At 38.9% G+C, this 25171-nt stretch overlaps 1 protein-coding gene across 1 annotated transcript in view; it reads right to left on the bottom strand.

Moving 5' to 3' along the window:
• ADAMTSL1 (ADAMTS like 1) overlaps positions 1-25171 on the bottom strand; it is a 190982-nt gene that overhangs the window by 147288 nt on the left and 18523 nt on the right. Inside the window, exons 3-4 of the mRNA XM_027807903.2 lie at positions 11727-11772; positions 676-912 (exon numbers count right to left, since the gene is read on the bottom strand). Of these exons, the coding sequence (XP_027663704.1) occupies positions 676-912; positions 11727-11772 (283 nt within the window). The remainder of the gene's footprint in view (positions 1-675; positions 913-11726; positions 11773-25171) is intronic.

Below are 25171 nucleotides of genomic sequence, written 5' to 3'. Positions count from 1 at the left end.
CTCTATCAGCCTGTAGCCTACATGTCATTCAGGAGACTAAAGTCTGATGTAGATAAGTTCAAAAGAGTAGCAGCACATAAGTGAAAGGACAAGGGTAATAAAAACCAAATTAAGATGTCAATAAATTGGTTGAATGATCAATAGACCTCCATGCACTGTGACATGAAGGGCTGCAAAGTCCCCGTATCTCACTTCTAACAAACAAGGAAGCTGACCAGCTTGCTCAGTGCTGTAATAAATCAACAGTGGATTTTCCAGTTTAGGACCTCATCTGCTGTTATATGGTTTGTGACTTACAGAGAGCAATAATCCTCAAAGACAATGTAATTTCATAGACATGGAAAACTTTGGAATATTCAGATTAAAAGCTAAAGCATTGTTTTCCTACAGTGCTTTCAAATGAGATCTGCTACTGCCACTAACTCAACAAAACAGTTAAAAAACTCAGAATACATTCCTCTGAAAAAACCCAAGTTAACAGCATCAAGTGAGAAAAATAACCTCTAAAGTACATCTCTTCCAGACAGAGGTCAACTTAAGATAAAGAAAACAGATAATTAAAAAGAAAACCCTAAAATGATATGAGTATGGAGGAGGAGAGAGAGTGAGCATGTGAGAGAGAACTGAGCGGAGGAGTCATGAGGAAAGGCATTCGGGCAGGACTTCTCTCCTTACCTGGCACAAGCCACTGATGCACATGTCCAGGGATTCAGTGTAGCACCGAGTCCCATCCAGAACTTTCGGTGCCAGCTCCACAACCAGATCCGCTCCTCTGGCCTGGCACTTCAGTGAGCATGGGTTGTCAGGGTCATTAGAGACAGGGAGCCACTCATAAAACTGTCCCTGGTACTTGACATCGTTGTGAGCAGAGCACTGCTGGGCGCGAAAATCACCTGCTTCTGGTGGGCAGTCCTGCATCAAGGGAAGGGGAAAAGGTCAGCGGGTCTGTTCGGGACAGCTGGTCACAGTCTCATGCAGCCAGCTGGGCTCCGCAGCTGCCAGATATAGAGTTTTCTGTTTAGACAAAGAAGACTGATTGAAATAGCTACAGCAACACATAATTCAACTGAATAATTATACCTTTCTTTCTTTCTTCTTTCCACACAAGTACTGAGAGAACATCAAGACCATGTGTAAATATGCTTAAGAAATAAGAAATGCATTGTATGTATCTTAACTACAGCCCTGAAATGCTCTTGCTGAATCTCTTTCCACGTGTGCACATATGTGGAGAAGTGTGTCCATGGCCACTCTCTTCCAGTCAAATTTTCCTCTTTGTTTGAAGAGGAAGAAAAAATAATTATGTGATTAAATTGTTTGTTTAGGTAAGCTCTCCTTTTTTGTTTGCCTTAGTGACCTAAATAATTTATTTATGGTATGTAGGTAGGGCAACAAGCATCAGAAAAATGTGATACATTATTTGCATTTCTTTAACGTAAGATTTTATAACTTGCATAATTAGATATTATTATTTTACTGGGAAGACTTTTAAAATACCTTTTGTTAATCCTTCAGGAAGTTTGTGAGACTTATAAATCCTACTCTGAGTTCAGTACACCTGATACAAAAAACAAAGACCACTTGTACTGCTTAAAGTCTCCTGTTGATGAGAACGTGAGGCTTTTCTTATTCACGTATACTTTCTTACCATCATTTAGCATTGAAAACCATGAGTCAAGTTCTCAAGAGAGCAAGAAGACCTTCAAAATCATGAGACTTCAGGCAAAATAAACATGATTTCTTTTTATTTCCTTTCCACTTTTTGGTCCTTGAAGAACAGTATTTCAAGTTTTCCTGTGCAACCAACCACAAAGGCTAGAGAGTCATTGTTTTTCTTAGAAGTAACCTGAATTACTCGCATAATTACAGGAATCAGGAGCTAAGTTTTAGGAAAAACATTAAACAGTATGAGAACTGTGACAAAAAAGAAAATGCCAGTAAATATGGCTGCCTCAGATTATTAAGGTCCCATAGTCCTCCACCTTGCTGCTATAAGGAAATCTGCTCCTCAATGATACCTGGTCAAATACCAGGTGGGATGAATACCTGTCATACCCTTTGCTTGAGACTGTAACATTTGGTTTTGGTAGAGACTAATAAATGTCAATTATAGACTTGGTAGGGAAGGATTTTGATGTATATACAACTAGGCAATAAGTTATAAGATGTCTGTATTCTCTGTCCTCAAACTACTTCATCCTATAGAAATTCAAGTATTGTTAATGATAACTTTATTCACAGACTACTTATCCTCCCAGCTAGGAAAGTCTTGCTGCTATTGAGGCAAAATATCTGAGGTTTAAATAATCACCTCTGTTTCTCAGATCTTTTTCTACACCTTCATTCACTAATGCTTTTCTGCCTCTTTGTAAATAGGGCAGCATTCACAGCTCTCAACACAAATGGCATGGGGGCCACATGTCACTTTGTGACATTAAAGGATTATTGTTCAGTAAAGTAAAACCTGTCTTAAAAATCAACTTTCAAATTCTCCTCCTGAAGAAAACTGGCAAACTTTTGGCTATAAATTTGTCATTCATAATACTCTTGGCTCAAACCCAGGATAACCAACCCAGTCCCTCATTCACAGCAGAGTGGCAATGTGGTTATGCCCATTCTGTTTGAATGTTCAGTGATGTTGGATCACACAACTCCAAACATTCCTTTTGTAGTGAACTACAAAAACATACAAGCTGTGGCCTTAAGCCACAGATCTTCAACTTATTTTTTTTGTAACATCAAAGCAAATTTTTAGTTAATTTGCTTGGTATTTGAGAGTGATGCAGCCCCAAAGTAATGAGGCGAGCTCCAATCAAAAGTTCTGCTAAATTGAAGGGAATAGTGTTCCTGCTACAGAGTGTTAAATGGATTAAGGTGTAAGGGAAAATTTGGATTTGGACTAAATCTTGCTCTAGAAAAATATATATCAAAGGGCAATAATCCAGAGCTCATTCATCCTTTTTGAAAGCGGAGGCTCAAAGTCCAAGCTTGTAAGGAATTTTACTGCTGGAGGACATAGACAGCAGACAGTTTTTCCATTCATATTTTATGGAAGATTTTTTTTTTTTAAAGTAAAATATTGGGAATATTTCAGTTTGATTTTAAAATCTCCAGAAAAACCTAGTGGCAGTCAGGCCCTTTTTGCAGTCTGGGCAAAATGTTGATACAGGACAAAGTTTGGACAGCAGCACAGACCAAAGAGAGCAGAGAAATATGTGGGAAATTCATTATTCCTCTATAGCTGTGTAATTAAAGAAAAAAGTGGTATTTATGTTCTGCTTTTAAACAGAGGGTGAACAAGACAGTTACAGCCTGACCCAAGATCTGCTTTAGCTCTATTTTTTAATGGGGAAGAGATAAGCGAAGAGGAGCACTGTGGTCTTATTTCCTGCCACAAAATATTCTGATGCATACCCTTCTCTGAATTTTTCTGTCCGTAAATGAGCGCAGTCAGGTCTATTGGCTTGGCGTAGGCTTGTGCAGAGATCCAAGCCAACCCTCTTGTTTGGTTCAAGCTTGGCTCTATCTTTGAAACTTCCTGGCTTGTGATAGCTTTGTTTTTACAAAGACAGAAAGGCCTAATGAAGAGCATGACATACAGAGTTCATAATCCTGCTTTGTACAGTATTCAATACTATGTTTGTTGTGTTGGATTTTATTTTTAAATCAAAGAAGGAAAAAAAGTACAGTCAACATAACAAGCATTCAGGACACGGCAGGTGACCAGGACCAATGTTAAATACTTCCAATCTTTGATATCATGATCAAAATAAAACAATGGATTTAAATAGTAGAGCTTGTGTTTAAAAAGTTTTAATGTGAAACTCGAAGCCATTTGAAGAATACATTCAAGCAGTCAAAAATGCAGACATGCGTACTTATCTTGGCACACAGATGTGAAAAAGGGTCACAGTCTGGCCTGTCACTTTTCTCCTGCTGAAATTCTGAATGCTAAATCTACGTCTTGAAGATCCCTTTCCTTCAGGGGGAAACATTCCTTCCAGTTAAGAAAGCATATGTACTTGCACCTACACACATAACGCTAGCATAACCTGTGTAATATTTATTCATACTAAAATGGACGATGTTAAGAGAAGTAGTGGTCTGAATATTACCCGTCATTAGACACAGATCACTGATACTGAAAGAGTAGGAACCGTGCAAAACTCGGTACTGCTTATTAATATCTTGTCCATGGTTTTGGTAGGTTTTTTTTTTAAACATACTATTTATTGTTGTATTGTAAGTCAGGGGGGATCACAGCCTCTTCAGGTCGGGCTTTGTGCAATCATATAATGAAAGAAAAATATAAGTTCACAGCCTATAAATGAGCATTGCAGTTGCTGAAATAACAGGTAAGGCAAAGCCAGTGTTTTGTTGCATATTTATTCAAGCAATAAATTGTCATTTTCTTCTAAACACGTTGCACACCTTTAGATAGTGTTCGCTATTCTGAGGCAGTCTTGCTGTGCCTTGCTTCTGCAGTGCTGGCTTCTGGACAGGACAAACTACAGACACTGACTCCGCAAAGTCTTTTCCCCTTTGAAAAAAATCAGCCTGGTTTTGGTATGTCCATGGGAGCTTGGTGGAAGGGGATCCTCCACAGCTGCCAGCTAGCACTGCTGCATTGGCCTGAGTGAAGTTACGTTTTACTCCACCAAGGGGTCTGATCCTGGAAGCTATCTAACAGTGTGCAGTTTGCCTATCTGCACAACAGATTGACAGGCAAAGGTGTGCCCACACTTTGAGACAGCGAGAAGTCACAGACCAAGCCAGTGCAGCCATGAACCCAAGTTAGCATATCATTGCATGGGTTACGTAGTTCTGCAAGGTATTTAGCTAACCAGATCCGCATGGCCTGTGTTTGGCTTGGAGCATGCAGCAGTGCTGGTGTCTGGCCGCAAAAGCACTGCAGTCCTGCTTCATTTTACTTCAGCTTTGGTGCTATATTCAAATCTGACTGGTTTTGTTTTCTTTTGGAAATTATCTGTGGCCCCCTGCAGACATGAGAAACCTCTGCCATTGTACACCTTGAAGATTGAGGAAAGACCTAATAAACTTGAAAGTCCCATCTAAGTCCATTTATCTTCACGCTTCCTATTCATTAAGTCTTTTTAGGGAAGAAAATTTCCAGTGAATAGGAAACAACTGTTCCTCCTCTGACTTTGTGAGTCCTAGATGGCTGTTTCATGACCTTTAGCCTGTGAAGGCTCATGAGATGTTCTTGAAACACAGCCTGTGTTGGATACCTGTAATCCTGTTCATCCTATCAGGTCAAGGTTTACTCCACTGCAGTGAAAATATATGTATAATTTTAAAGAAGATCAGAAATTCCTTTGATGTGTGAAACCTATTTTAAAATAAACACAGGTGTTTCATCTTCACCTCTTAGGCACCTAATGGCAGCCGTATTATCATGGCTTCATTTGCTTCCTCACATCCAAAATTTTTTCTTTTTAATTGACCTCCTATTTGACCCTATTGTAATTCATAATGTCCATGGAGTTTTGCCATGTTTGAATCCCATTCAAACATTTTCTATTAATCAACAAACCAGTGGAAAAGATAAGATGAATCCCAGATGTCCCTTGATGGTGATAGGTAGATCAGATTTCATGGGACAAAAAAGAGTCAGGCTTCTTAAAGTTTACTTAGTGGGTGAAATGTGGATGATCGTATCTAGGCTGCGATAGGTGGAACCAGTCAAGGAACCTTAAAACAGTTTACAATATGTATGCTTGTATATTTGCAGAGGCCAAGAATGATATACTATACCTGGAGCTTTTCCTCATCGTGCAAAAAACGACTAACAACTGGACTACTCTGTTCAGCATCTGACAGTACAGCTTATTGAACCGGTTCCATGAAGTACGCATGGCATTTCAGCTGCGCTGATTTCCCGACTGAGAAAGAAAGCCTGAGGTCCTCAAGTAGGGGCTTGCCCAAGACTAAATAAGAACTTTAGATAAAAGTACAGAGACCTAAGAGATCTAAAGGTTTATGGAAACTCCACTTGGCCTTGAAGCCTTGTTGTGTGCCCAGCTTGAATTAAATTTCTTGCAGCCATATTTTTCACTAGTCTACTCCTGTGAACTTCTAAATACATTAGGATCACGCCTAGCTGCTTAGATGGAGAGGGGCTCATACTATAGCTTTTGCTGACAACCCCAAGACACTGCAATATCTGACAGAGAGAAGCATGAGAGAAATAATATGGGCAAAATAAATGAGGGAATATCAGCAGATGCTTCTACTCTATTAAATAAACATGGAGTGGATATGATAGCTAAAACAGTCAGTGAATTATAAATCGAAACCTCCATGAACATTTGTCATCAAAAATATTTATAAAATCAATTTTTGACAAAAAAAATGCCTTTTTTAAAAAAAAACCAAATTCCTATTTTTGGAAAATAATTCAATACACAGCCTTTCATGTCTATTTAAAATTTTTGTTTGTTCCTACCTTTATAATACTAAAATGAAGAGTTTAAATTAGATACAGTAACTTGTATTTCAGATTGAAAAACCTCTAATTAGTTTTCAGTCAAAAACTAATGCACCTACATAATATTGGAGTACACTTTCCTAAACGCACCATGGGTGCTACACTGGCAGATAAAAAAGATATATTAAAATAAAAAAAGAATATTATTATCAGAAATACTGAATTGAAACCTATGAATCATTCAGAGTCCTGAAAAGTCCTAAACAGTCCTGATATGCCACTGTCATGGAAGTGATCCAGGTTGTTCGGCCTACAAAGATCTGGATATATTTACATAGAAGGGCAGCAATGTTTTTTGGGTTTTTTTTTTGTTCTACTTTTCAATAACCAAAGTTTCATGGCTGCTGGCTGTGAAGATAGCAAATCTGGAAGTCAAAGCTTGCTACCATCAGCAACAGACTAAAAACACTTGTTTTGAAGAAATAATTCCTAGATGACACAGTGAGACTTTAAAATGCACCCATTCAGAAATATGATGGTAGTTATTAAAATCCAGCATTTTGAAGAAGAGACTGTAGCCACAATAAATGATCTGAGTTTGGAAGAACTTCCTGTTAAAAATTAAACTGACATTAAGTAAACCTGGTTATATAAACAGGTACATGTAGTGCTAATACTTTTTTTTTTTTTAGCTATTATTTTTTCATTTTACTGCAAAAAGCAAACTGAGAGGTTTGATAGCAAAAGACTTCACATGGCCTTTCTAGCCACCAGAGGGTAGGAAAGTTAAATCCTGCTAATCATTTTTGTAGCTCTGAAAAAATTCTACCTGATGGTGATGGTTCTCATACACTTAAGCCAATGCTTCTGAGAATTATGCCCTTATTTGGAAGTTTGGGTTTGACACTTTCCAACAGGCTGGGCTTTGGTGCACGGAAAGAGGAGTGTCATCTTGTTGAAAGTGAAGATGGGCAATACCAGTGCTGACGTGTACAAAATGCAGCATGAACTGATAAGAAACAGGGGTGGAAGTAGCTTGTCTGAATGCAAGCCAAAAAATGCGGGATGTTGTTAAAGATGGTATTTCAGCCAAGTGAAGAAAGTGAGGTATATAAAAAAGAGCTGCAGGTGGTGTTAACAAATTTTTGTGGTCTGATTAATGGGATCTAACGTCTACAAATTTTATCTTAGTCTTAACAGAACAGCTCTAAAACTTATTGAAAGAGCTAGTAACTTTGTGCAGCTTCCATCATTGTCTGTTTTCATGTCAAACAGCAAAATCTCAAGAGCAGATTTATATGTAGTGTTCATCATCATGCTGGCAGGTATAAACAAGTAAATACAAAAAGCAAAGTCTTTTGGGAATGAAGTGCCAGTCTCCTCCTTCTAATTTTTTTTCTGGTCTGGTTCATAAAGCAGTACAATAAAACAAAAAGTATCAGGGAAAATAAAAATATTTTCAATCACAATAAGGGTTTTGATAATTGAGAAGAATGAAGAGAGAAGGCATGAAGACAGTACACATTCCAACAAAAATCCACATAGATTTTCTTGTAAATGGGGGAGAGAAAGCAAAAAACAGCATAGTGGCAGAAGGACTGAAAAAAGAGAAAAGACAAATGAGGTGGCATGATAGCCTGGTACAAAAGCTGGAGCGAACCTGGCAACTAAGAATATGCCTAGAAGAAGCAACAGAGAGCATGCTAGCTTGGGATAAAAAAAACAACCAACCAACCAACTAGTAAAATAATCCTACTCAAAGTTTGGAAATATTTTTTTTTTTATTTTGCATAATGTTTAGTGTAACAACCCAGTTAGATACAAAGACTTTTTTTATTGTGTTCAGAGTGATTTTCTAAAGAAAAACAAATTACTCCCTGTCTCCCTCCCATGATTATATTCTAAAATGACTGGAAACATACTTGGAGTCAATATGAATAGTCAAAATAAAAAAAGCAGATGCAATTCAACCCTAAACCATCTTAGATTCCCTCATTCCTTCTTTTACTATTTACACATGTGGGTTCATACCCATAATCTTTCTAGTGTCTGATCAACACCAGGCAAAGCAAGTGGTGAACACACTGGACAGGATTTTTTCTTCTAAAGGCTGCTCAGAAGCTTTATAGATAGCAGTATCAAGCTCTCTTTTAGTCTATACCATGCAAAATGGTTCATCTTTAATAATACAGGTCACTGAAGAAACAGGCATGTCACTCTCTTCCCTTGCCTCTCTTTTTCTTTATCTCATTCTTTTCTTCCCCCTTTCAGGATGAATTAAAACCAGCTGTAGCAAAATCTTGCAAATGACAGTGCCTATGAAAACGTGTTCATTGCCAGACTCCAAGAAGTATTCTTCCCATTCTCCAATTTCATCTTTGAAACACAGAGTTTGCTTTTAGTATACATGATTACCTATCCTTTCCTGTAAGGACAGCCATATAAAAAAAACCCCATGCCTGTTCACAGAAAGACAGTTTGCAGAAAATAAAAAGACCGGTTATATTATGAACAGTAACACCAGTCCTCAAGCAATGCACAGGCTAATGGTAATGAAAGCTTATATTTCAGGACTCAATGACTTCCACAAGAATCAAAAAAGAATTTTCCACAAGGCATGATAGTTAGCCTCATTTGCAGAGGTGGAATCTGGAATCGGGGGTGGGGATGGGGATTTGCTCTCATTTTCCTTTAAAGCAACAGACTTTCATCTAACAGATGAAAATGTAGGTCTCCTTGAGCCTGGAAGTTTAGTCCTCCTGATTTTAAGTGCCTTTGTGGATGAAATCTTAAAAGGCAAAGTCTGAGTTTACAAAAATACACACACACAATATTGTGTGCCTTTTCCAGTGCAGAATGCCACGACAAGCCATGGGGTTAATGAGTTGTTTCCAAGGCTGTATTTGTGTGCACGCATCCTTGGACTTTGGAGGCAAAGACAGTAGACCTCATTAAAGAGAAAGTATATTATTTTCTTTTTCATTATTCTGAGAGACAAACAGTATTTCAGTAGTACAGCTACACAATTCAGTAACAGAATGGATTTCAGTGCAGATGCATATCCAGGGTTCCCAAACTGCTTCAGGTTTCCACTGGTGCCACACAAGGTATTTCAAAGTGGTACCTAGCCCCAGAAACATGGGGCTTGAGGACCACCACAGCTGTGGCAAGATCTTCCCACAAGTTCTAATGCTGACCATGGAGGCAGTGTCCTTGCAGGGACTGATATTGTGAATACTGGTGCACAGTATCTCAGATTAGTAAAGGTGGTAAGTGGAAGGGCCTAACATCTGATTCAAATACTCAACATACTTTGAAAATAGAAAATACTGTTTCCTGAAAGCAAATGTCTGTGAAATAAATACAGCCAAGCACTTTTCTTATGACATAAAGTTGTATTTGGAGGGCCTGGTCAAGGTATGATGCAGTCAGAAGCTTCAGAGTAGTTTGCTTTATTGCCAGTTTTGCAAGTTTACCAAAACCAAACACAATGAAAACTCATTTAGTCCTTTTATTAAGGAAAAGAACAGTGTAGCACAACCCATTTTTTACCCTCTCCAAACAAAGGGGTAAAAATCATAAATACAGTCCTCGGCCTTCATAAGTCAGTGGCAGAACTGTCACTGATTTCAACATAGTAAAGCACTTTGAAACTCAGTTTGGATTATTTGGTATGAAATAATTGAGTTCTGCAGCTGCATGCCTGACTGCTCTGTTGGAAAGTCTGGAGAAAGTGTTGCCAAATACAAGGTATGTAAAGGAATTGCCTGACAGAACTATGCAAGGTTTTATTTTAAAGAAAAATTGTTCAGGTACACATTTTCAAAGCAGAACCTAAGCTAAAAATAAGGTTTAAAAAAGTTATTCCTTATGTTGAAAAGTTAAACTCAATTCCAAAATAAGGGTTGCAACACAGGTAAAACCCCAGCATCTCAAGGGTGATCCAGGAACTAGCAGGGTTTGTCTCACTGCTCTTAGCATACAATAGGGCAGGTCAGAAAGGAAAGGGGACTGTTACAGTGTACTTGCATTCACAAACCAAAAAAAATTTGATGGGTCTAATTGTACTTCAATTAGCCTTTACCAGTATACAGTATCTCTTTTTTTTTTCTTTTTTCTTTTTTTTTTTCTTTTTTTCTTTTTTTTCCCCCATTGTGTCCTACTTCACAAAGCTACATCATGCAACCTCACTGCCACAAATCAACCTTTCCATTCCCTCCATGGTTGTGGTATAGCCTGAATGCCTCAGAGATAGAATTGGATTGTTTATCAGCTAACAGACCTATTTATTGACTATTCTAGGTGTTGTCAGTTAATGAAGCAGATGTCCAGGCTAATGAGAGATTTCAGGAACCCAAGGAATACACCCAGAAAAAGAAGTGTGAGACATCTTACTGCATGGGAGACTACAACTCAGATAGAAGCAGTTTCTTTCATTATGAGCTGCGGTCTATTGAAGAACATATAAGCTAAATATGAGGGAATGTACTCATTTTTAAAACTTTTTTTAGACAAAGCACCTATTGAAAGGCTTCTGAATATGTCCCTATCAGGTATGAGAAAGCTTGGTCCAATGCAAGTTCGATTTCATTTTCCATCTTTACTGGTAAAACTGACATTTCTCCATGTAATTCGAGAGTTTTTACTATTCTTGGCACCCAATAAAACTTTCCTTATGAAAGCCTCTATTTCCATTTTCACCAGTGAAAACACACTTTCACTTTGGTGAGCACAGAAATTGAAGCTTCTTATTTTATTGTACTGAAAACTATATTCATTATATATAAAAAACAAGCAAGAGCCTTTGGAAAGGCCAAAACATTGGTGCAGTCTACCTAAAACTGCTTTTCTAAGACGTGCAATAGAATGCCAATGCTGGGAGGGCACAGGTGAACAGAAACACATATCTCTTACTAATTTGTCTTCAATCTTTAGCAGCTCAATCCTCCAGCCTGAAAGACTGCTCAATGTGAGGCAGCTGGTTACCAAAGTAATACTGGGAACACAACTGGTCTTGATTCTGCCAGGGGCTTGTAAATTGCTGCTCTGAAGTTTCACTGACACTCTGTTTGGAAAGACTGTGACTGCAATCCCTTCCAAACAGTTTCAGCATCAGCTTTTCAAGAAACTGACAAAGGTTTGCCCTTGGTCCTGTGGTATAAAGGCAGTTTAGATTGCTACAGTATTCTCACTATCACATTACCGAATTATTGGCATTATATGGATGTGACTGTCATATGTGATAGTTTGTATCATACCAAAGCTGTATTTCACTTACCACATTGCTGCACGTCCTGTATCGGATGTTTCGCCCTTCACAGGTCCTGTATCCAAAAATTAAAAACAAACACAAAAACATTAGTAACTGAATATAAAAAGCAAACACATAATGTTTATTTTGTCAGCATCTTTCCTACAAAAATCTCTAATCACCTAATCCCCCATCAACCTTCTTCCCCAAAGTAAAGTGCTTTCTGTCCCTATAAAGGTGCGGAGATACAAATTCTAAAACTCCTCAATTTCCTACCTTTGCTTTAAAAAGCAAAGGTGGTTTTAGAAGGTGGCATCAGTTTATGAATGAGGTTGGAGGTCCGTGTAGGGAGCCTAGCTGGAAATCACCATCTGAATCACATTAATAATGCCACATGTCTGGCCAGCTATCTACAGCAATCTCACGAGGACACAGCTCTGCGCCTGCCCAGGCTCACCCTGTAGCACCGACACAGTCTGAGCAGCTGGGCTTTGCCTGCTGGGGAACAACCTGTGCGCTGGGAGGAAGGAATCCTGCCTGCAGTGGTGTGAAATGACAGGCTAGCAGGACAGGGCTTTTTCCCAGTTTGATATGAGAGGAGGAGAGCATAAAACTTCCCCCCATCCACCAGCCCCTTGCTACTCCCAGTCCCCTATTGCACAGGAATCAGCGGTGTCCAAAGGGCAGCTGGGAACAAAGGAGGTCAAGGAGAGCACGTGCCCTGACGTGTGCTCTCCATGGCTCTCCTGCTCTTCCCCTACAGCAGACCCATGCCAGCCCTGATGCTGGCAAGGCTCCCAGAAGAGAGGTCAACACCCAGATATCTTTTTAGAACTCCACAGCGTGTATTCCGAGTATTTGACCTTAGGGGAAGTTTCATGTGGTTTATGAGTTCAGACAGCTACTCTCTGAAGGTCCACAGTACAGTTCAGAATGTGGTGTTTGGCTTTTAAAGATTATCTTTCAAAATAATAGAATTCTTTACATTTTTAAATTCTTAATTTCACAGCCTCCCCCCCCTTTTTCTTTTTTTTTTTTTTTTTTTTTTTTTTTTTGCCAGGATTTAACAAGCACACATTCCTTGAGGACTGCATCTCTGCCAAGACTGAATTTTAAAATCCAAGCCATTTCAAACTATCCAAGAGAAAGGACAGCGTCTGCATGCATTTGTGTCATTCTTTAGTCCTCCATTTTTTAAAAACAGAAAAAAAATTCCGTACTGAGTTAACTCTAAAATAAACTGAGCAGTTTTCCTTTAAATTATTGAAGTCATCCTTTCTTCCACCTTTATCCATGAGACTTAACTGTGAAATTCCTCCAGAAATCATTTACACCTGTGTGAGTAGAAAATCAAGGGAAAACAGTTTTGCAGACATATCACAGTGGTGTAAATGATCACAAGAGAAGATAAACAAGTACATAAACCCTACAACTTTTTCAGAAGAAAAACCAGAAAGATGCATATTCTGTAGTGTAGCATTTGGCATATAAAGCAAGCTGTTAAAAGCATAATAGAAATACCTCTAATTAAATGCTTTTGTACGGTTATATAAAACTAGTTCAAGTAAAATTTTATTTTAAATTTTAAAATTTTTAAAATTTAAATTTTAAAATTTCTTTTTATTTTCCCCAGACATTCCTGAACAATATAGGCAATCTGGTAGAGATACTGTGGTGCAGGCCAAACCTTTTACACTCCACTAAATTTCATAGACGTACTCTTGATTTACAGCAATAGGTAGCAAAGGAAAAAGTGTATTATGCAGCGTGCAGGCAGTTCTAGTGCAGACCTTGTACACCACACTGAATAGCTTGTCTAGCAAGCTTGATACATACCCCATCTGACTCTCAGAAATGCCGTTCAACCCATCAGACATTTCTCTGTTTCACACGGACCTGTTGTTACCATAATTTCAATTACCACAATTTATTAACCTCAGAACCATTGAACTACCAAGGAAATTTAAAGTTCTTTTCTATCAGCTGCCCCACAGTTTCTTTTTCTTTTCACAGTTTCTTTAATTTTCTGTTTTGAAATGAGAAAAACCTCACTTGTTTTTCACTTATTTTTTGCATTAGGGAAAAGAATAGATAATTTCATTAGACACATGCCAGAGAACTATTCAGATTTTTCTTCCAATTTCCCTCTGGCTAACGGCCAGGGTTGCTCAGAAAAAATGTGCAATTCTGGATTGTGATCATTAGTGCTGTGATGATTCATGAACACTAGGATCCACTCTTGCAAAACTCCCCTTGTCCTCTCTCCAAGATCAGACTTTGGGGTTTTGTTCTTTAAGCACATTAGTTTCCCAGTTATCACCGATCACACGAAAGCAGGCAAACTGCTTTCAGCCTAAGGTGGTATATTTTCACAACAGATTTGCTGAATAGTTTGTGTTTCAGATCTATGGTGCTTCATAACAGTATTCCAGAATCTCTCAGGTGTCTACTTTTGGATTCCAAGTCATAGGATCTGTAGAAAATCAATGGATGGTTAAAATGACTCTGAAAAAAAATATAATTAAACAATAGCTTTTTGGGGCATAAATTTTGATTTTTAAAAGTGAATTCTGTTTCTGACCCTGTCTATGCTTATAATAGGGAAGCTGAAACCATCTAGTGAACTTAATCCTGCCAGAGTGAAATACACAGCATCTTGTATGACACCAGGCCAGCCTAGGTTTTCTCCTCTAGGCAGGCTTCAGATTAATGCTATGGGTCTCACAAGTCAGCATAGATGCTTTGCACAATGTCACAGTAGACAGCATTTAACACACAAGGAAGGACCACAGCAGATTAGGGAGATTATGTCATGACATACAGTCACCACACAACCTCTAACCTCTGCAGTGTATAAGTGAGAACTCACATCAACAAGGAATACATGCAGCTGCCTGGAAAAAGTCAGAAGTCACCCAAAATGGCAAGTTTGTCCTGAAGAGCACACAAAGAGTGGGAGCAGTAAGAGGTGCTTCTCACCTTTGTTATCTATGCACTGCAGGGGATTTTGCAGAGGAAAAAGGTAGCTGAGGGAGGGTTTGGCTTGACAGCCAATTATTATCATATGAATATGAAAGAAAAACAAGCTATTGGGAGTCATGTTTCATTCTTCAAAACTAGCCACTTGTTTCCAGTAAAGTTCCTGAAAGAGGTTAACAACTTTTAATATATTAAAATATTCACTTCTTCTAATGTAAACAAACCCCAAACCCTGGTATTTATTTCTCCAGGCTCGTTTGTGGGGGGACTTAGTTCAACTCCCTCCCACCTCCAAAAGTCTAAAGTAGATGTGTATTTGTGCTCAGCTAGAATTAGAAATCTTGCAGTAATGCATGCCAGAAAGAATATCAAGCCCATGCCAAAGCTGCCTTTATCTGTAATTACCAAAAATGACGAAAGAGATTTGCAGAGAAGGACCTCATCAACTCCTGCCACTCTCAGCAGTCGTCAAGGTTTGAAATGCTTTTCTTAAGAAACAAGTCTCCACATAAACCAGCAACTATGGGCTAGAGGTGGGTTATTTTTGTGGATGCGAACGCTGATGCTACTGTTCATCACAGCAGTTTGAAAGTGGTTGTAATGTTGGGCAATCTTCACTTTCCTTTATTTTCACACTCCTTGATAACCAGTCTTTTGGGACAGATTCTGGTTTCTGCACTGTACCTGTGAGAAAAGTATGCTGTGTGCCCTTTTCCTCCCATGAGATCTTGGGTTGCGTCAGCCCTCCCATTCCCCTGGTGCCAGCAGGCGTGGGGCCAGGCTACACACAGTAACACCATCTTGCATCTCTCTTTCCTCTCTGTGTTCCTCTTACCTCCTTCCCAAATCTCATCCTCAATACAATTTCCATGTTTGTCCTTCTCTGGGGAAAACAGAGTCTCTTTTATTCTTTCAGCATACCTCTTTTTCCCACAAATGAGGTGTAAGGGAAGGCCATGGACATCAAATCGTTATGAAAAAGGAAGATGCATCAGGACTGCATTGACTTGATGAGTTCATTTTTTCAAACTGTCTGGTTGGGTCTGCTCAACTTCATGTCCACTTCAGCTGACAATAATTTCAAAAGATGTGTAAACATTTTTCCATATCCTTTTGTTGATAAGCACATTGCCTGCTGCAATGGGTTGTGCAGATGCACGGGTATGTTTTGCCATGCAGCTTGGCATTGCAACTGTAAAAACCTTTCATTCTTTGTGTTTAGGAGACTGTCTCCTATAGGCTTCTGCACCTTGTTGAAATAGTGAAATACCAGAAATGTTACAGGAATAGGTAACTTTGAGACAAGAAAAGTGGGCAGGGATAGACAAGCCAACTTTCCCAGGCAAATTTAGTCAAAGATCTTATAAATATTCTTTCTGCAGGAGTAAGAAAATAAACAAGGAGGCAAAATACAAAGTTGAGTCAGTACACACAGGAAGATGGCTAGGCAAATAAAAACATGGTTACTGGTCTGCAGCCACCAAAGGCCTACTTTTTGCATACATAATATTTTCTGCAATCTTCTTATTAGGGAAACAACAATTCTGATGTAAATAATGTTATCATACTTGACATGAAATAGACCATGTGAACCTCCTAGAGTTAACTAGGCCAAGTGCAAGGTCATGGCAATCCCGGATATCAAAAAAGACTGAGTGATGAATTGACTGAGAGCAGCCCTGCAGAGAAGGTCTTGGGGATACTTGTGGATGAAAAATTAAATATGAGTCAGCAACACACACTTGCACCCCAGAAAGCCAATTTTATCTTGGTCTGCATCAAAAGAAGCATGGCCAGCAGGGCAAGGGAGGTGACTCTCCTGCTCTACTCCACTCTGGTGAGACCCCACCTGGAGTACTGCATCCAGCTCTGGGGTCCCCATTACAAGACAAATATTGACCTGTTAGAGCAGATTCAGAGGAAGGTGAGAAAAATTATCAGAGGGCTGGATACATCTCCTTTGAGGAAAGGCTGAAAGAGCTGGGTTTGAAGATGGGTTCATGAGGGAAAAGTCATGTTTAAGTAACTGAATTTCCTTTTATTACAAAGTCACCCATCTAATTGACTAAGAGAAGTCAGAAGATGTGGAGGTTTTTTTATTTTAGAAAAGCTTTTGATACTGTCTCTCACAGTACTCTTCTGGACAAAATGTCCAGCATACAGCTAGAGAGCTCCATAATATGTTGGGTGAGCAACTGGCTGATGAGTCAGGCTTAAAGAGTTATAGTAAACAGGGTCACATCAGGCTGGTGGCCAGTCACTAGTGATGCTCCCCAGGGTCCAGTTTTAGGGCCAGTGCTCTTTAAAGTTTTTATAAACCATCTGGATGCAGGAATCCAATGTACATTAAACAAGTTTGCCAAGGACACTTACCTAGGAGGAGCTGTGGACTCCCTGGAGGGTAGGGAGGCCTTACAGAGAGATCTGGATAGACTGGAGAGCTGGGCAATCACCAACCATATGGAACTTAGCAAGAGCAAGTGCTAGATTCTCCATGTCAGACAGAATAATCCTGGTTATACATACAAACTGGTGGACGAGAGGCTGGAGAGCAGCCCTGTGGAAAGACGTCTGGGGGTTTGGGTTGAAGACAAGTGGAATATGAGTCAACAGTGTGCCCTGGCAGCCAGAAGGGCCAGCCATGTCCTGGGTTGCATCAAGCACAACATTGTTAGCTGGTTGAGAGAGATGATTGTCCCACTCTACATTGCACTGCTGCAGCCACACCTCAAGTACTGCATGCCATTGTGGGTGTCTCAATATAAGGACATCAAGATATCAGAATGTGTCCAGAGGAGGGAGACCAAGATAGTGGAAGGTCTTGAAGGCAAGACTTATGAGGAGGGGCTGAGGTCACTTTGTTTGTTCAGTTTGGAGAAGACAAGGCTGAGACGTGACCTAATGGCAATCTACAGCTTCCTCAAGGCAGGCAGTGGAGGGGGAAGTGCTGATCTACTCTCTCTGGTGACTAGCAATAGGATACAAGGAAACAGAATGAAGCTGCATCGGGGGAAGTTCATATTGGACATTAGGAAAAGGTTCTTCACTGTGAGGTTGGTCCACCACTGGAACAGGCTCCCCCAGGAAGTGGTCATGGCACCAAGCCTGTCAGAATTCAAAGAGCACCTGGGTGATGCTCTTAGTCATATGGTTCAGTTTTAGGTAGTCCTTCCAGAAGCAGGGAGTTGGACTCGATGATTCTTATGAGTCCTCTCCAACTTGAGTTATTCAGTGATTCTGTGTTCAGTCTGGAGAAAAGAAGGCTCCAGGGGACCTTACTGCAGCTTTTTAATATATAGAGGGAGCTTATATGAAAGACAGACTTTTTACCAAGACCTCTGCTGACAGGACAAGGGGCAATAGTTTTAAACTGAAAGAGAATAGATTTAGAGTGGACATAAGGAAGAACTTTTTAATGATGCAGGTGGTGAGACACTGGAACAGGTTGCCCAGTTGTGGATGCTCCGTCACTGGAAGTGTTCAAGGCTAAGTTGGATGGGACTTTGAGCAACCTATCTAGTGGAAGGTGTTCCTGCCCATGGCAGGGGGTTTGGACTAGGTGATCTTTAAAGGTCCATTCCAACCTAAAACATTCTATGATTATATAATTAAATAAGCATTGACCCTTATGTACGTGAAGGGGATGAGTACTGAACTAACTAAAAAGCCATCACAGTGGGCTTTACTCTGTGAAACTCTGCTGTATATCTAGAGTAAATTCACTGGAATCAAAAGAATGGAGTATGGATACGCATGTATGGAATATGACTATACATTATATCAAAGAGATGGTGTTAAAAAAAAAGGAAAAACTGCCTTTATTTAATACTTAGCCTGAACCAAAACCTGATTGACTTTAGGAATTTGAAGAAGTAAATAGTCTTTCTCAAAGATAAGTCCCTTTCACGGCGGTATTAGTGTAAAACAGCTACTTGTTTCTGGCTACCTAATGCTTGCTGAAGTTGTGTTGAATGCTCCCAAGAGAATTCCATCCAATCTAAAGTTTTGTTTCTAGCGCAAGGAATAACCAAAGTAACCTAAAAGTAGCTAGCCCAGCTACCAATATCAAGTTGTTATTTCTAGCAGTCTAGCCAAAACAGCATACAGTCCGGAGAAGGCTAACATATATATATATTGGTCTTGTAGACATAAGCCTTTCCTTCTAAAGATACCATTATGCTTGTGTCACAATTTCATTTTAAATTCTGGAATTTTGATGAGGGGAACAGTTTGGATTTGGGAATTTTGTTGGGAGTGTTGTACAAACAATGATCACCCACAGCTCCAATAGTGCTCCACCCCATACAAAACTCTTAATCTGGGTAGCTTCTGCTACCCTTGGACTTTGAGGCTGGCATTATATTTACTCAAAAGTCAGGCAGACCTTGGACTTTTGCTGCACAGATTTCTGAACAGAATAGAGTTTATTCTAATTTTTAATTTCAAATCCTTCTTTGCATTATTCAGAGCAACTGGATGTTATTTTCTAAGAAACAGATGACATTAAATGACACTCCCTAATGTTTCACTAAAATATAACTGGCTAGTCAAATTAAAATAACAAAAATAAAATCTGAGAAAAATAAAGGAAAAGAAGGAGAAAAAATTTTCAGAGAGCTTTCAGCCTACTGTTTATTTCCATGCATTTAATCTCTCACTAAATTTTGTCATTGCAGTGACACAGTTTGTCACTGCAGAATTTTTTGTGTTCTTAAGAATCTTTAAAAGGTGTCTTTTGCTTTAGATTTGCACATATAACACATATTGCAGATGTACAGAAAGCAATTACAGTTGTAACTGTTTTTCAGTTGCTCACTAGCTAAGAAAGGCAGAAAAAAAGCAAGAATTAAAGAAGTGCCTTTCAGCAAAACAGAGGCAAGAGGTCTCTTCACAGCTAAAGTGGAAAGAAAACACAATACTAAACCTCACCTGGCTTGCTATATCACAACAACAGCATCTAGAACATATTTCAGGCCCCAAAGTACTAATGCCCCAAATCTGAACATGCCTGAACTCAGATCTGGATCCAAGTTTTGCAGCTGGTCTTTACAAAACAAATGTGCTGAACAGGAACCTAAGTTCCCCATGTTTTGAGGAAGTTTAAACCTGGATCTGAGTCACGTGTGTCAGCCAGCTCCAGTGAAATGGTCATGCCTTCTCATGTACAATCTATTGCTTGGGGCTTTAGAGAATTACATCTTAACTTCTTTTTTATAGGTAGTAAGGCTTACAAAAAGTGCACATCATGCAAAAGTCTGGCTGATTTAATTCTTTTTCATTTAAATCCCAGAACAGATTTATTGAAAGAATTATGAATATACAAGAGCTCCTCCAGTGAACCTGGACTTATGAACAGTTCATCATCCAAGTGAAGGCTTCACAGACATTTTTGTTAGGCAGGCTACTTCTCAAAAGAGAGACAGATTTATGGAAACCATATCCATCACTCATCTGTAGGAACAATGCTGACTAGCATTCGTACTAACGCAGATCAGTTTTTCACCCAAAACACCAACATATAACATTCCTGTGGCAGCTCTAGCAATGAATTACACAAGAAAACAACACTAGGAAAGCATTTAATATATTTTTAGCTACTTCACTGGGGCATAGAAGCTGGAAATTAGGGCAGCCAGCACAATGTGACCACTAACTGGCTCTCCAAAGACCACCAGCAATCACTCCACAGATTACAATGCTGATCTAGATTGTGTGAAATGTGCAGCTTTTCATAGCATTAACTCAAATTTAAGATTGTTGCTGCTTCTGCCATTAGGAAGAGTTAGTACTGCAATCTGTCTCTAAAAACAGAAATGTTTGTCCAGAAAATGAAAGTAGAAAATATTTTCATAAAAACAGATTTGACTGATCCCAAAGTAAATAGATTTTTCCCCCCTTTTTTAAAATGTTGCTAGATGGAACAGCTTTAACCAGAAGCATCTACAAACAATATATACTCAAAATTCTTCCAAATGCTTGAAATCACCCAATATAGCATAGAGGATATCCTCTACAGAGTAAACCAGCTATGGTTATCAACTGAAGCAGAAAACAAGCCAGCTATTGAGGTATCCTGAAGGTCACTTGCAGGAAGTAATATACTAAGCTAGCATACAGATATAGTTTTGATCAGGGTAATGAGAACCATGCTCTAAAATAATGTGGTAGCACAAGTGACCTAAGAATTTTATGGCATTGACTGTACTTCCATTGAGTGACATGGAATGCTTCATCAGAATGTTATTTACTTTTGTGGATGTATCCACTAATTATGATGGCATTTCTGCAAAACTATTTTGTTCTTTGTTCTACAGACCTCAAGATAGCAAAGACCTTATTCTAGAAGTCATAAAAGCCCGCAGTATTTAAAATGATCATTCTGGATGGCATAAGAACATTTCATAAAGTGGTATAATTTGCCTTACTTAGTAGTGCCAGGATTAGAGCACACTGCCTTTACATCATTACGTAATAGTTGCAGTGATTTATGTTAGCATCTGTCTGATAGAGAGGCAACTCAAAAAGTAGAATAACGGTTCCATTGTATTTTTCACTTGGAGAGTTTACAGGACCTTTTACTAATAATGTTAGATGTTAAAAACTTCAGATTCTCTTGCATTCTAAGCCCTTGAGACAGAGGAGTATGTGATGGTAGCCTGAAACTAGGAGCCACAGCCCACACGCTTGGACTAAATTCTAAACTCAGCTGTGAAGCAGCAACACAACAGTAGAAAATGTTTTGGTATTAAAGGTATATAGAGCTGAAATATTTCAACAGTATTTTTTAAAAATATGTAGCATTTGATGTTTCCCCTTTTCAGCGCTAGCCAATGTTGTTGTAATGGGCTCTTACTCTATTATTTAACTTCAAAGTAACATGAGTAACATGCATCTATTCCATCATGATCTGACAGGCAGAAAGTCATTTGATGCTTGATTTGTGAACTGATAATCTGTGCGATCAAAATGAGAAAATACTACTCCTTAATGACATAAATCCAATTTATGTTGAGTAGCTTCTGCCTTATGAAAAATGCCATAGAGCATCGGAGTGATGTAATTTTAGCGCATTGAACTAGTTCATAAAATGTATCCTCTAAAAGTGTGTCTTGGTGGCTATTTTACTGATCAACAGTGTCAAACTGCAATAAACCCGAGTCATTTATGCAGATCTTTTTTCATCCTGCAGAATGCAATGGCAGTGGGCTGAACAACCAAACTAGTGAATCATTTCAGCTAGTTTAGCAAGCAGAGCTGGTGGAAAGGATATTTCACACTGATGGTTTGCTTGCATTACCAAAAGGCAGACATCAGCTGAAGGAAGGAAGGAAGGGAGATATTTGAAATGGGGGAAAAGAATATATTCCAGCAAGTAACAGAGCCAGTGTGAAGCATCTAAAAAACCCTTGGATTGTGACTTTTTGCTTTTATTTTTTTGATTTTTTCTTTTCTTAAATCCCTGTCACTATTATTCCCAAGAGAAATTTTTCAGGACGATGTTAATGTTGACTTTCTTATGCTACTAAACATACATCCCTCATCTAATGGTGGAAAACCTACACTTTGTTCAGCACTTTATACATGGTTTCCCAGAGGTAAGAGTAATAATCTCAAATCTTGACCCCTTAAACCAGACTTAGTATCTATGGGACTCCATAACCATAACCTGCTATACACTCACACAAGCTGTTCCCTGCTTCTTGTTTTAGCTGGAAACTGCAACAACAGTAACAGGTAGGATTTCTAAGCAGGTTGAAATAGAAAAAAAAAAAAAAAAAGACTACTTATCTATTATCCCCTAAAATCATTCCCAATCATTCCCAAAATTCTAGAACAAGCTGCTTTCCTGCTATCTACACACGTAAGTAGAAAGTGATGATGAATTTGGAATATGATAGGAAAACAAAATCAATCACAATTATCATGTAACCAAGCCTAGAAACAGTAAAACACTGTTCATATTACTGCAGTACTTCTCAATAAGTACATTACAATTCCAGAGCATGCAGAATATCTTTAGGAGCCGGATGGGTGAACTTGGCATAAAATAATTGATAATTTCTTTCATGATTTGAAAATGTATTAGGATACAGAGAAATTAAATAAATGCAATGAACTTCAGGTATTTAATGAACTTTCAGCTATTTATTACTGGTTTTGAGTTTGCTTGAATCAGCTTGCACACTTATTAATACTTGGATTGAAGGTATGTGGGTACTACCAAGCACTATTCTGGATGACAAACTCCAGCCGTACTGCACAACAGGCAGACTGCAACAAATAACAGCTAGATTCCAAGGAAGAGGGCTAAGACTGTATTGCAGTGTCTCTCCGCCTGCTCCGCTTATATATTTCCAGCATCCCTGTAGCCAAGGTATTCAATAACTAATAAAACTCAGTTCTCTGTAGAAGCACTGCTAGCTTGGCCTTCAAGTAGAACAGAAGTGGTCTGTCGTTCTCCACTCTACAGGTTTTGACCAGCAGTGCTGCATGACAGTTCATGATGGAGACAGATGAGGAGTTTCTTTCCTCCTCCCCGCAAAAAGCCCAACCAAAACCAAACCAACCCCCAAAACCAAAAAAACAACCAACTAAAACCACCACCACAAAAACAAAGCCACCTGAAACTGAAGGGCAAAACATTCTGGAATGATAAAAAACTTCTTCGCCCAATATATAATTAGTCTCAGAGGTTCACTTTCAAGCGAGTCGAGGCGAACAACCGTAACATTTACAGGAGGTCTGTCCTTTTGTGTAAATAACAAGAATATCGCAAGTTATAAAGAGATAATGCCAACAAAGAGCATGAAAAGTGTCATGCTTTGAGGTTTAGCCCAGTCTTTAACTACTAATTAGCAAGGTTTTGTTTTCCTGGGGCTTATTCTGCCACTGGAGCGTCCAATGCTGCTTGCTGTCAGCATGGGATACTGGGATGCATGGTTCACTTGGGCTGACAACTCCTGTCTGCTTGTACGAATGGCACATTTATTTATACCACTATCACACTAAATGTCCTTAGCATAATCAGGACCAGTTGTTCTGATGAATTGTACTGTTAAACAGCCCCTACCCTGAAATGTTTGCCTTCTAAACCACTAGAAAATAGAATTTCTCACTAACACTTTCCATTCTTTCATCACAGCTGTGAAGACCGAACACAAAACATGTTCCCAAAACAAACAACACAAGCACTAACATAACTTTGGCAAAGAAAAGCTGGAAAGAAAACTGTTTTCCTTTATTTAGCTGCATATGCTAACTATGTTTAGGAATGGACAGTTAGTTTTTGCATTTCTTTAAAGGAGATGCACTGGATTCTCTCTTTTCATGTAATGCCCTGAAAGTGACCTCATACAGAACTAAAAGACATAAGGCATTATGAATATTCCTCCCAGGATGAGAAATATTTAGGATTAATTTGTTCCAAAACATCTAAATGGGTTGCCAGTTCTCATTTGCCAGAAGTATCTAGGATCTTCTTTCATGCTGCCATGAAATTATATACAGCAAACACATGAGATAAACTGTACCAAGAATTGTCCCAGAGAAGTGAACATTTTGTTCTAGCCTTGCCAGGTTTGAAATACTCATGCACACAGGCTTATTTCAAAAGCTTCAAAGTCTGAATGAGTTTCACCTGCTCCCTCTCTGCCTTTTTCTTAGTGACTTAAAAATGCTTGCCTAGCACAAAAATTCATCATTTAAACCCTTTGTTAAATCAGCAATTGCACACAGACCAGGGAAAAGGAAAAGCTATCACACATTTGATACTGTGCTAATTCCAGGTCAAATTTTATTATTTACAATTTATTGTCACTGGCAAGCAAAAGCTGTGTACCTAATTAAACCCCTGCATCCTCTTCTGGGCACAGGGGGCTTCCACATCTGAATGGGCCAAAGTTTACAGTTGGTTTCTTACAGCAGGAAGCATCACTTAATTACTGATGGGACAGTAGTAAGGTATTGTATGAAAAACAAGTACTGTGTGATTTATGAGTTTATTCCCTGTTCCACTGGGATAGCTTCAGGGACATCCTGAATAGTACAAGAATCAAAGAGAAGCAGATGGGGACAGCCCGCCCAGGAGTGGTTTATACTCACATACTACAGAGCGCTATGACTACTACTACTACTACTACTGCTATCATGGAGCTTCAAGACTTCTCCCCTCTAGAAAAAAATGAAGCAGTTCTCAGTGAGGGAGCAGAAAGTCCTTGTATTACTTAGATTTCCCAGATCTCCTGATATGCCTGATTAATGTTAACATTAAAGGAGCATACAGAAGGTCACTTATTTTTCTAAGTCTGAAAAGGATACACTGTGATTAAAAATCAGTTCCTTTTTCTGCAATTCCTGTTTTCAAGATGTTTGCAGAGCCACTATTTTCTGTGCAACTAACAAAAGATGAGAATTTGGTCCTAGGTTTAAAAACCAAATTATTCTAATTTTTTCGTATGGGAATGGAATAGAAAAACACTGGTTTTCCATTAGTT

This window comes from Falco cherrug, chromosome Z (assembly GCF_023634085.1).
Source record: "Falco cherrug isolate bFalChe1 chromosome Z, bFalChe1.pri, whole genome shotgun sequence".
Taxonomy (NCBI): Eukaryota; Metazoa; Chordata; class Aves; order Falconiformes; family Falconidae; genus Falco; species Falco cherrug.
The sequence above is the reverse complement of the archived record's forward strand: the minus strand, read 5'-3'. Positions and strand labels throughout refer to the sequence as shown.